The 12,913-nt window shown below is 46.4% G+C and overlaps 1 protein-coding gene across 1 annotated transcript in view; it reads left to right on the forward strand.

Moving 5' to 3' along the window:
• The window catches only part of LOC309329466 (uncharacterized protein), a 30,445-nt gene that overhangs the window by 15,163 nt on the left and 2,369 nt on the right, over positions 1 to 12,913 (forward strand). The window contains exons 17-29 of the mRNA XM_081840239.1: positions 3 to 52; positions 1,014 to 1,134; positions 2,003 to 2,088; positions 2,941 to 3,067; positions 3,549 to 3,739; positions 4,297 to 4,387; positions 5,588 to 5,729; positions 6,799 to 6,983; positions 7,308 to 7,463; positions 8,610 to 8,743; positions 9,416 to 9,546; positions 9,833 to 9,927; positions 10,775 to 12,317. Coding sequence (XP_081696365.1) covers positions 3 to 52; positions 1,014 to 1,134; positions 2,003 to 2,088; positions 2,941 to 3,067; positions 3,549 to 3,739; positions 4,297 to 4,387; positions 5,588 to 5,729; positions 6,799 to 6,983; positions 7,308 to 7,463; positions 8,610 to 8,743; positions 9,416 to 9,546; positions 9,833 to 9,927; positions 10,775 to 12,317 — 3,052 coding nt within the window. The remainder of the gene's footprint in view (positions 1 to 2; positions 53 to 1,013; positions 1,135 to 2,002; positions 2,089 to 2,940; positions 3,068 to 3,548; positions 3,740 to 4,296; positions 4,388 to 5,587; positions 5,730 to 6,798; positions 6,984 to 7,307; positions 7,464 to 8,609; positions 8,744 to 9,415; positions 9,547 to 9,832; positions 9,928 to 10,774; positions 12,318 to 12,913) is intronic.

Genomic DNA, 12,913 nt, shown 5'->3' on the forward strand with positions numbered 1-12,913 from the left:
AGGCATCTGTTCTGTTTGGAGATGTGCTGTCCAGCACGGATAATTACACAGAGTGAGTTGTGGGCCCACAGTGGTGCAGGAGTGGGGAGACCCCTAGCCAGAATTATCTTAAAAAACAATTGTCCAGCATTTGACAACCTTTCCATTGGCTCCATGGATTTGATGCCCTCTCCCTGGCTTAATCGAATTTGATTTAATTCTCTATACTAGACATTTTCATTTTCAGCATCATTATTTATTTGATTTGTATACGACCCTTCATCTGAAGATCACAGGGAGGTTCACAACATAAAAACGAGAACACAAAATACATTATGAAAAAGCAAAAAGCAAACCAATTACCCTCCTCTTCCCACAGACACATTTAAAAAGCCATAGATTGTTTAATCAGCCCAAGGCCTGGTTATAGAGAATTGTTTTATCCTGGCGCCTAATATATATATATATATGTATGTATGTATGTAATAATAAAGGCACCTAGTGAAATATGGTTGAGTTTTAAAATTTATACAGCGGTTGATGGTGAAAAAAGTACAAAACCTCAAAGTGGTTTGCCAAAAAAGGTAAAATGATAAAATTATCAATAAGAAAAATTAATACCAGAATTTTAAGACGTTCAAAATGTTAAAATAAGAATAGATTAAAAACAGATTAAAACTTTCATTGGCTTTCTAAGCACCTGGGCATGTCTAAACAAGAATATTTTTAGCAGGTGCCAAAAAGTGTACAGCAGAGGCGCCTGCCTGATATCAATAGGCAGGGAGTTCTGAAGTGTAGAATCTGCCACACTAAAAGATGGCGTTCTTCCACATGTGGAATGGGTGTTATGTGGCACCTGTAGAAGTGCCAATTCCACTGATCAAAGCGGTTGAGTGGACAAATATGGGGTATGGCGACCTCATAGGTTAACTGATCCCAAATTGATAAGGGTTTTATATGCTAACAGTAACATATTGAACTTGGCTTGGTAGCAAATTGGCAGCGGAAGACTAATTCACCTCTGTGGCTTCTAGGCTTTCTGCATTCATCCTGCAAGGCTTCCAGTGCAATGTTGCCACCAAACTGACACCCGCACAGCTGCCCTCTTTGGTCCAAGAAGTGAAGATTAAAAATGCCAACCTGAGTGAGGAACAGGTGAGAGATGCAGATGGGCTGCAAATGGGGCTGGATTGAGGACTCTTGCCCTCACTTCCCCTCAATTAGCAGAATCATAGGATTCAGGCAGGATGGTGCTGGTATGAGACAGGGGCCAAAGGAGTGCCAGGCTGCATTAGTATGCTAGGGTGCTTTCTTGGCTGCTTCTGAATTTGGGGTCCTGTGCAAAGGAGGCCAGGAGAGCTCTCTTGTACCTGTAAGACAGGGGCCACCAGTAGTGAGGTCAGAGAATTCCTCCCAAGACAGAAATAGGAGTGGAAATTACTGATGTTTGTTTATGCATCCCGTGTCCAGAACCAAAATCAACCCAGCAAATACGATTGGTGTTCACTGTTGTTGTTGCTTCTATTTTGCAAACAACACACGCTTATGTCCCCCGCATTTGCATTGTGTTTCCTTTGCACTGAAATGAATGGGGCGGGATATCATAACGACAACACAATGAATTACCTAAGTTACATAATTTCATTACAGCTGACAGCAAGATGAAAAACATAGTTTTGGGCGGAATACGAACTGCAGCAGAATGGAAGCAGTGCTGCATGGGGTGAAAAGAAGGTTATAGAAAATGGGGCCGCCTTATAGTTACCAGCCTTATAGGCCTGCGGGTACATTTGAATTTTTGAGGGAGTGTAGTAGAACAGGCGGCACTCCCCACTGGGTGACTTCTCTCCCTCAGATCAGCCCTCCCTGCAAGATTCAGAAAGAGAGAAAGTGCACACCTAGACATCCAGTTTGCTTTTTCAAGCTTGGTGTTGCACTGATCAGGGAATGGATAGGGAGGTGAGATCCAGCTTTTATTTCATGAAGGATGTAAGGGGAGTAATTCTGGCTCTCTTCCCATCAGCTCTCCTGCATGGCAAAACTTCTCTCCAGAAACAACCAGGCAGCAAATTTCACCAGTTACCCACCCGATGTGCTGCTTTTCTTTCCGTGAGTAGCTCTGAGGAATTGTCTTCTCTGAGGAATTAAGTCAAGGGTCAGGAACTTTGTTTTGCTTTGTTTAGCTCTCTCACCAAATGTTGAAAGCACATCGAAAGCATATGGCTTTCTCCAAAGAACTTCAGTTCACCTCTCACAAAGCTACGATTCCCTTGACAAACAACACTTCCTGGAATTCTTTAGAGCAGCACATGTGCTTTAAATGTATTAGGTGGTTGTGCTCATTCTCCAGACCTATCACTCAACACCAGTTGCTAGAAACCACAGGAGGGTGGGGAGAGTTGCCCTTGCGCTTGAATCCTGTTTGCGGGTTTCCCACTGGGGCATCTAGTTGTGAGGACAGGATGCCGGACTAGATAGGCCATTGGCTGGATCCAGCAAGCTCTTCTTATGTTATTACTCCTCCTGTATGCCAATTTTAACATTATAGGACTCTACTTCCCTGCCCCAAAGAACACAAAGATGAAAAATAACATTTAGGTTATCGTTTTAGAACTTACATCGTAAGTTGAACAGAATCCATTCCGGAAGTCTGTTTGACTTCCAAAATATTTTGAAACCAAGGCGTGGCTTCCGATTGGCTGCAGGAAGCTCCTGCAGCCAATTGGAAGCCACGGAAGCCATGCCAGACGTTCGGGTTCCAAAGAACGATTGCAAACTGGAACACTCATTTCGGGTTTGTGGTGTTTGGGAGCCAAAACAGACAAGTACCAAGGCTTTCGACAACCAAGGTATGACTGTAGTTAAAAGCTGGATATGGAGGAGTGGAAGCGTCTGTAGTACCAAACCTTTCCTGCACTCCTGCCCTGCCTCTCAAATAATGAAGATTCACATATCTTCCAGTCTCAACAAAATAAATCATCAGAACTGTGAAGCGTTTTACACCCTGGCTTCCCAAGGGAATCTAACTCTGCTGGCCAACGGATCAACCCAAAGGAGCAAACTCTTGGAGAATGCATTGAGTTGCTTTGTGAGTGATGCTCTTTCCTTATGCAAAGGCCTTGTGGGGGGCGGTGGGGGAGGGGGACCACTTTCAGGCTGTCCCTATTTTCAAGTGGGAGTCAAACACATGCTGGCAAATTCAGGCGGCCACAATGAAAGTGATGGAGAAGGTGGTTGAGAAACACACGGGATAACACTTGATTTAATGCAATGTCATCTAACCTCCCCATAACCAAATAAGAAGGGATGCTGACCCAAGACATTTTGGCACCTGAGGGAGACCCCAGCATGGCATCCCCCTCCCTGCCAGGGAAGAATGGGCGAGGGAAGATCTATATCAGGAAGAAGCGGGGGAAAATAAAGATCTGCATTGGGATCTGCTGCCCCTGTGGATCCTGGCCTCATGGGTGGCTGCCCCTGGTTCTGCCATTGCTGGAATGAACACTAGCAACTGTAAGAGCAAAATGGGCTTGTTCCTTCTTTGGTCCTAATATTAAATATTTCACCAGAGAGTGGCGAATACCTCGCTCAGCAAAGAGCAGCTGCGGAAGCTTGGAGCCCTCGTGTGTGACATGGATGCAGCCACCATTTTGGACTCTGACCCGACGGTCCTGGAGAACCTGAAACTGTGTCCTGATCTCACAGCTGCCCAGAGGATTGCCTTAAATGTGCTTCTGAGCAATGGGAAGACTTCACAAGGGTGAGCAACAGGGACAGACAAACCTTTCTGGTTTATGTTTGTTTTGCATGTGATGTGGGAGAAATTCTCTTTGGGGGTTCAGTATGGAGGCTCACATGAAATACCTAGTTAGTCAGGCTTTATTCAGTAATGTATCACAGGACAGAGTCCAAAAGAGCCTGTCGGAGCATTCCATTTGCACATGCCCTATATAGGAAAAATGTACCATCTTGGCTGTATCATCATCCAGCCAACCATCTTCTGCCACCCGAACACTTCAGCCAACTCTTCAGCCAACCATAGTCCTTGAAAGCATTGACCCAATCCATATTTTCTTCTTTATTGTTTTGACTATACCTGAAGAGCCCTCCCTGCACCTTATCTGGGAGGTGTTTTTCACTCTAGCATATCAGTTCAGCAAAAGAGGTGGGTCCATCTAGGTTGGTGAAGTCTGCTCTGATCATGCTGTGCTGGCTGTTGCCTTCTGGGAGTTGTAGTCCGAAAACAACTAGAGGGTGCCAGGTTGGTCCAAGGATGTCATAAAGCAACTGAGGATTGTATGTCTCCATGTGATACAGGGCGCCTGCATCTTGGGATGATGGAACCCTGGAAGATCTCGGGCCCCTTGCTTTGTACATAAACCGTACCACCTGGGACGCCATTAACAAGGTAGGGGGAGCAGAAGAGTCCCAGGCTTCACATGTTGTTATACCCCCCTGTAGTAATGTTCACCCCCAACCACTTGCCCCTCCCTTCTCCTGCCTCTGCTCTCCGGCCAGGCTAGGACACCCAGGGCAAGGTTGGCAGGCTAATTACTTTTTGCAAAACAGAACAAACACGACCCAGTAGGGCTGCCACCACTCCCTCTTGTCCAGGGGACCCAGAATCACAACCCAGGGAGAAGGCTGTGACCCGTTTAACCTGGCTGTCCCCCTATTCCACAAGCTGCATCCACAGACTTGCAGGCAGAAGTTCTACGGTAGAGCGTAACCAAGCGTAAGGCTAGGACTTAGCTATTCCCTCCGGAAAGGCACACAAACTAAAACAGTTTCATTCTTAAAAGGTTTATTTTAAAATAACATAAGAAACATGCTAGAATAGCAGGCACTCTTTTGGACGTTACAGATAGAAAAAATAATAAAGGTACATAGTGTAACTAACTGTACATACTCACAAGCTCTAACACAAAATAGGATAGCTGAAGGTCTTTAGGACTCTGCAAGTTGAAGGCTTTTGAAGATCTCCATTTCAAAAGACGAAACGACAGCTATTAAGTTGGAACAATAGAGCCGGGCATCTTTGCGAATTGCAGAGCAAAGGCAGAGAGCAAAGATCAAGACAATTCCCTGATCTTTTATTCACAATTCGCATTTGGCGTCGTAACTTTCAAGCCAATCATAAGACTCAAATTATTTTTGAATACACCAATGACCGGCTTGCTGGTCAATCAATTTACTTCTTGACAGCTGGGCCAATTTGGAATCCAAACTTTAAATCAAAGGGGTTCCTCCCTTCCGTGGAAATTAGCCAGAGACACATTCCCAAGCAATTCAAGGACAGATAGCATCATTGGGGGGGGGGGATGTTTACACCAGCGAACTCAGGTGTTAGTTCTTTCATTAAATCAAGACTTCCTTGGGTTCAATAAAGCTTTCACGCCAAGGAGCCAGCTAGTCTGGGTTTTAAAGATACACAACTTCTTTCCCAGGGTCCTTGTGGCTGATTGAAACTCCCACAAGGCTTCACTCCCTTTGCTTGACCAAAGAATAATTTCTGAATAATACTAACTTTACTACACCCCCTCCCGTAACTCCTTAAGATTTGCCATTGATGTACAGATTCGGGTGGATCTCCTTTTTTTTTACACAGGAAGAGAGACTGATCTTCTTCAGGAAGGTGGCAGATCTGTTTGACAGCCAAAGTGCTTCACAGAAAGCGAAAACAATCCATTTCTTAAAGTCGCTTGGATCGAAATCTGCTTCCCCTCCTCGGACTAGACGAGCACCAGAAAGTAAGAGAGAGAAAGAGAGAAAAGAAGAAGCTAGTTTATTGTGCATATCTATATATCTCTATCTCATTGTGAGATTGGAGGTACATAGGTTATATGCCTGAGCCCCTCTCTAACTCCTGGATCCAGCATGAAATCAGTTCCTGGAATAGCCAGGCTGGTTTCCTGGTGAGGTGATGGTATGAGTCACTAAGGTAACAAAGGAAATGGCTCAGTGCCAAAGTCATTTAGAAAGACAACGGCCAGAGTTGAGGTGTGTGAGGGAGAAGTTAGAAGCAGGAAGTAGCCTGGGCAGCTGAGAGACAGGTAAAGGTAAAAGGACCCCAGATCATTAGGTCCAGTCATGGCTGACTCTGGGGTTGTGGCACTCATCTCGCTTTATTGGCCGAGGGAGCCGGCGTACAGCATCCGGGTCATGTGGCCAGCATGACTAAGCTGCTTCTGGCGAACCAGAGCAGTGCACGGAAACGTCGTTTACCTTCCCACCGGAGCGGTACCTGTTTATCTACTTGCACTTTGATGTGCTTTCGAACTGCTAGGTTGGCAGGAGCAGAGACCGAGCAACGGGAGCTCACCCCGTTGCAGGGATTCAAACCACTGACCTGATTGGCAAGCCCTAGGCTCTGTGGTTTAACCCACAGCGCCGCCCACATCCCCTGAGAGACAGAACCATGCCTAATTTCTGTTGGATCCAAGGCTGTGGCTATGGGAGAAGCAAGACCCTCTTGGGGTGTTAATGCTGTGAGCCTCTCCATCATAGTCTCAGGCTGTCTATATGTGTCAATAAACCATATATCCTAAATACCCCACAGTCTCCACATTCTGAGGTTGAAAAATGTCTGACTGTGGAAGAGAAGCTCTATGTTGTATGACAGCCCTAGGTTAAGACATTTGTTTTATGTGGCAATTGTTTTAAAGTTGTATGTTTGGTGCATGGTAACAATTTGTATTAAAAGTCACAGGCTTTCTTGACTATTGATGGGGGGGGGGGGGAGCCAAAGAGACGGGTGATGGTTTCCCATAATTGCCAAGTTTGCAAGGTCATTCCCTGCCTGTGAAATTCTGCCAACAGCTTGCCGGTCCACTCCAGTCACAACCAGCTCACTGGAAGACCCGCTCTTCATTGTCCACTATGACAGCGCCCAGCAGTTTGATGCCTGCCTGAGCAATGAGGTTTTGAAAGCCAACTTGGTCCCACTGCTTGAGCAGCCGCTTCCGAATGACTACTTGACAGTAATTAAAAGGAAGCTGGACGAGGTAACTGAAGGGCCATTGATGTATCTGTGCACTGCAGCCTTTGCTCAATGATGCTGTGGCAATTTTAGGGCAGCCAGGTTGCTCTGGTTGTGGTGCCCTCACTACAATTGATCCAAATTCACCTTTTTCCTATCCAAGGAGGAGCTCAGAAACAGCTGGCTGTGCAAATTTGAAGCAGAAGAAGCTGGCTGTGCATGTCGCTGATTGGCTGCCACAGAAATGTCTGCAGCCTTTGCCTTACTGATGTTGGCCAAGGGTGATGGGTTTTCTAGCAAACAAGGTTGCTCGTTCCACAACTAATGAACTTCCTACCCTCTTTATTAGATCTACCCCAATGGGATTCCAGAGGACCACCTGAAGCTTCTTGGCTTCCTTTCACGCCTGTACAGCGCAGATGAGATTGGCAGGTGGAATATCACCTCCAGTGACACACTTGCCGCTTTGCTCAGCCGAAATAATGGGGCCTGGGAGATGGCTCAGGTAACATATATAAAATTTTATCAGTTTTCATTACAGGTAAAACTTTATGACTACGGTAACAATAAAAGGCAACCTTCCCCAGAATAGCTCCCAAATCTGCATGCCACTAGGTCTGTCCCATCACAGGAACATAGGGACATTGGTCCACCTATCTCTGTACTGCCTACACAGACTGGCAGCAGGTCTCTGGACTTTCAGGCAGGGGGCATTCCCAGCCCTAGCTGGAGATGCCAGGGATTGAACCTGGGACCTTCTGCTTGCAAGTCAGATGCTCTGCCACTTAGCTAGGGTCCTTCTCCATCCCATTCCCATGTGAATTTTAAGGAAATCCTTAAAATATCTGTGCAGAAGGAAAGAACATAGTGTCCCTGCAGTGTATCCAGTGGGGGGGGGGTATTGCTCTAGCTATTGCAACACTAAGGTCTTCTTTACAGAAATGATGATTCTAAGGAGCATTACTTTTTAAACACAGACTTCTCTTATTAACTGATAAGCTTTGCTCATAACAAACTAAACTCTGCTTTTACATTCAGGGAAGGAAAGGAAGAATGAAGCAGGAAAGCCCAGTTCCTTTTACTTTTCATACTAGTCAATGGGAGTTACAGAAAAAGCTACCTCCTTATCTTAGGTCTTTCACCTTGTCAGTTCACATCACGACCTTAAAGGAATAGCAAAATAGTTTCAATGCCACCAAACTCAGTCTGCTCTCAGCCAACCACTGCCTGCCTTCCTTCCTTCCTTCCTTCCTTCCTTCCTTCCTTCCTTCCTTCCTTCCTACAACCATTTGAGTTGGTGGCCCTGCCTGCCTGCCAGGCTCCTCTGCCCTCCTTAGCCTCAGAGTTGCTACTTGCAGAACTCAGCAGAGAGGAAGCCAAGGACAAAACTAGAATTGGTTAGCTCTGCCTGTCATTGGCTCTGGCGCTACCTACTGATGGCCTCCTGCCTTGCATCCTACCAGCCCCAATGGGCATCAGCCAAAACTGGTTCCTAGATGATGCAGATACATAAGGAATTACTCTAGCTGCTGGAGCAAGCTTTTTATGTTGCAGTCCTACAGCACTGTTGGATGTCAGAGCTAGATGTGCCACCACAGGTGACCCAGTGTGTCACTGTTCATGTCCTGAAACTGAACTCTTCATCTTGCAGCTCAGGCGACTGGTGTCAAGATACATGGAAGAAGGGGGCACCCTCACGGGCCCACTACTTGACATGCTGGAGGGGAAATACCTCTGCTTTTTAGACGAAGATCAGCTGAAGCAAATAAACCCAGAAGCAATTCGGTAGGATGCTGCCTTGGGTGGGGTGGAGGGCTTTACTGCTAGAAACAGATATGGAAAGTTCTGACTCAGAGCCCAGGGTATTTCTTTTCCTGGGCGAGCGTATTCCCCACAACTATGACTTCAAACAATTGCCATTTGCAAGGTTTTCTGCCTCCAACCGTGAAGGCAGAACATACCTCCATCATGGGTAGCAGCCACTGACAGAACTGTCATTAAAATGCCAAACCAAATTTCTTCTCCATCAGTTCCCTTGTTGAGCTCACTGCCAACTATGTGATAAAATGCACCCCTATGGAGCCATTTCATGCCATCCCAGCCATGTGAGATTTTCTCAGCAGAGAGACTCCTGTGTGACTGAGACAGCGTTTCAACGATCCAAAGTTCTGGCCAGGGGCTGACAATGTGGGTCTTCCCAATGGAACTGGCACCTTGCCAGACCCCAGGGTGCCACCTTCATAGGTGAGACCCAAGTTGCCAGTCCTTCTACTCAGGCATGTGGTTTGAGCATCAAGGCAAGCACACAGGGGCTGCTCCAGGAAAATGGGCAAAGGTTTCAATGTCCCTTGAACCAGCTATTATTTTGTGTCAGCAGCTAAGTTGCCTTCCAAGTCGATTGAAGCTTTTAAGCAGTTGTTTTGTCCAATCTCACCCCCTGTATTTTGCTTTGTGCAGGCATGCTGAGAAGTTAGATATTTCTTCCTGTTCCCAAGGCAAGAAAGACATCCTCTATGAAAAAGCACGCACGGCCTTTGCAAGCCAAAATGGAACCAGTGCATATTATCCCCTAATTCAGCCATATCTAGGTGGGTACCTTAATTTTCCCGCAACTTTCCTCCATTCCACCATGGGCAACAAAGCTGCTTCCAGATGAACCTTCCCCTCCATAATTAAAGGAGTGCTTTCTTACATTTCTTAGAATCTGGACTACCTTTCTCTGAAATGGGTGCATTCCCAGTTTTTCTCAGACGTTGCCCCATTTTTATTTTAAAGGCAGCTTCTTCTTTTAAGTGGCTTTGGGGTTTCCATCCCACCTTGTTAAATATATGAGCTGCTCTGTTTCCCATTTCCTTTTCCTTTCCCCTTTTTAAGGTGGAGCTCCTGCTGAGGACCTGAAAAGGCTGGCTGGATCTCAGGTTGCGATGGATATTGCCACATTTGTTAATCTGAAGCCAGAAGAGCTACAGGTGAGTTGCTGCAGTTGGCTGAACTGTGTGGATTCTAAAGGCAGCCTTGGGCAAGACTTTGCCACATCAACATTTCCCATCCATTCCATCAGTTAGGAAGTTTAAGCCAAAATGTGGAACTATCTGCCAGACCAACCTTCCCCATACTGGTGCCTTCTGGATGTTTTAGAACTACAGCTCCCCATCAACCCCAGCCAGCACAAGCTGATGGGAATTGTAGTCTAAAATGGCCATGCTGGCTGGGGACTGATGGGAGTTGTAGTCCAAAACAAGGCTGTCCTGGCTGGGGCTGATGGGAGTTGTAGCTCAAGACACCTGGAAGGCACCAGGTTGATGAAGGCTGTGCTAGACTCTTACAAGCGTAAAAACATTACAGTGTTATTTATTTATTAATTAAATTTGTGTACTGTCCTTCATCTGAAGAACTCAGGGTGGTTCACAGAGTATAAAAACACAAAATAAAAACACAAAATACATAATAAAAACAAAAACAAACCAAACAAACACATTTAAATGGACAATTAAGCAGAATGAATCATTATTTATCCTTTTCAGGGGACACTGCAGGGGGTGGGTGAGGAATAATTCCATGATATGGGGTGCAGGGTCTCTAACAGAGGATTCTCATTCTCACGCCACCCACATCAAACTGTAATAGGAGATGCTACAATAATTGAAGAGTATTGGAACTGATGCTGGCTTGTAGTGTAGACCCAGGGTTGCATTTCTAATGCTTTTAAAGTGGAGAGAAGCAAGAGCAGACTAGAAAGGTCATTTTCTGGAGGAAATCATAATTAAAACACAGGGACCTGCCCGAATGAGCAAAGGTATCACAAATGTATTGCAGAAACTGAGCGTCCAGGATGTGAAAGGGTTGCTTGGTGTAAATTTGCCTGATTTGAAAGAAGTTGAGAATGATCCTTCGGTAGCTCTGTGGATCAAGAGCCATTTTCAGTCTGAGCTGGACACTCTTGAGATTGGTCTGAGAGGAGGGATGACCTCTCTGTCCTCCACAGCAACCAGCATCACAGTAGCAGATGCCTCCGAGTCTACAACACCCATTGACACTCCAACAGCTGATCCTCCTACTGCTCCCAGTATGGGGTCAACCTCATTTGCCACAAGTGACTCAGTGACTTCTGGTGACAATGCAGCAGTGTTCTCCAGCAGCAGTGCTGCTATGCAACCCCTTTCAACACCACTCTTTGAAACCAGCACTGCGGCCAATGAAACCTCTTTTGTCTCCACCAACATCACCCACACAAGGGTCGCCATAGATCCCAGAGTTGCTTTGTCCACCCAAGTCCCAGCTATCTCATCCAGTGTCACAGCTACTTCAGATGATACCATCAGTGGAACATCCGCCCCTCCCACAGCAAGAGATGTCAACACAACTACCTCTGGCAGAAGTTCAGCAGATTCCAGTGACACTGGAACTGATAGCACAACTTTTCCTACCGTCTCGATAGACTCCACCATTGCAGTTTCCACCAAAATAATGGCTACCTCCTCCAATGTCACAACTGCCTCAAATGATACTGTCAGTGGAATACCTGACCCTACCTCTGCAACAGGCATCAACGTGACTGCCAACACCACACCAGCCTCCAACTCCACCACGATCAGCGATACAAGTCTCCCTACCACTGCAGTGGACACAAACCTGACTGCCTCCACCAACACCACACCAGTCTCCAACACCACCACGATCAATGATACAAGTCTCCCTACCACTGCAATGGAGACCAACCTGACTGCTGCCACCAACACCACACCAGTCTCCAACTCCACCACGATCAATGATACAAGTCTTCCTACCACTGCAATGGAGACCAATCTGACTGCCACCATCAACACCACACCAGCCTCTGACACCACCACGATCAATGATACAAGTCTCCCTATCACTGCAATGGAGACCAACCTGACTGCTGCCACCAACACCACACCAGCCTCCGACACCACCACGATCAACGATACAGGTCTCCTTATCTCTGTCACCAATGTGACTAATGTCATCAGTGCAACTGTTTCCTACACACCTGCCATCAGCACAAACCACACTTATAGTGCAAATGCAACCACAGTTGGTACCAGCAATGCAACTTCCACTACGCCTGGCATGACTGCTACGTCTTCTGAAAGGCCTTCAGCACCACCTAAGCCCATGCCAAATGCCACAACCCCAGCACCTCTCAGTGCTGCCACAAAAATGAAGGAAACGATGTCAACTGCTTCAAGCAAAACTACCGTTCATGTCCCAGAAACATCCCCTAAGACGGGAGTCTCACCTCAAACCACAAGGAGAGCCACCAGCAGAACCCCTTCGAGAACGAGACCACCATTGCAGCCAACACCCAATGGCTACATCAATCTTCAGCCGCTAAGTGGTAAGTGCCTGTGAAATATCTGCTAAATATCTATCATGTCTAAGGGCAGGGAATCTCTACCTTAATAGCACCTTCATGGTGGAATGACCTCTGTGAAGGGACTAGGCTGACTTATCGGGGGGAAACAATGTTCTAAATTATGAGGAAGGGCCATGGCTCAGTGGTAGAGCATCTGCTTTGTATGCAGAAAGTCCCTGGTTCAATTCCCGGAATCTCCAGATAGAGCTCAGTATGTCCAATGCCTAAAACCCTGGAATGCTGCTGCCAGTCAGTGTAGGCAATACTGAGCTGGATAGTCTGATGTGGTGCAAGGCAGCTTTCCTCCCACTGAAAAGGCTGTGGCTGAACACACTTCCCTAACAACACCAGGCATATTAGCAGGGGAGGGTGAGAAAGTGCATTCAAGTTCATTCAAAATTTGATGTACACCATCTTTCACAGAACAGCTCTTGTGTTCTGAAAACAACAGCCCTTAAGGCTACATATGTGATATTTGGCCCAGAAAAGGTGGATTTGGTTCCCCTCCGAGGCCTAGTGGGTCTATGGAGGCTCCTCCAAAGTGTCTGAAGCTTAGAACAAATCCCTAGGTTATAGAA

This window comes from Podarcis erhardii (genome assembly GCF_964252035.2).
Source record: "Podarcis erhardii genome assembly, chromosome: 14".
NCBI lineage: Eukaryota > Metazoa > Chordata > Lepidosauria > Squamata > Lacertidae > Podarcis > Podarcis erhardii.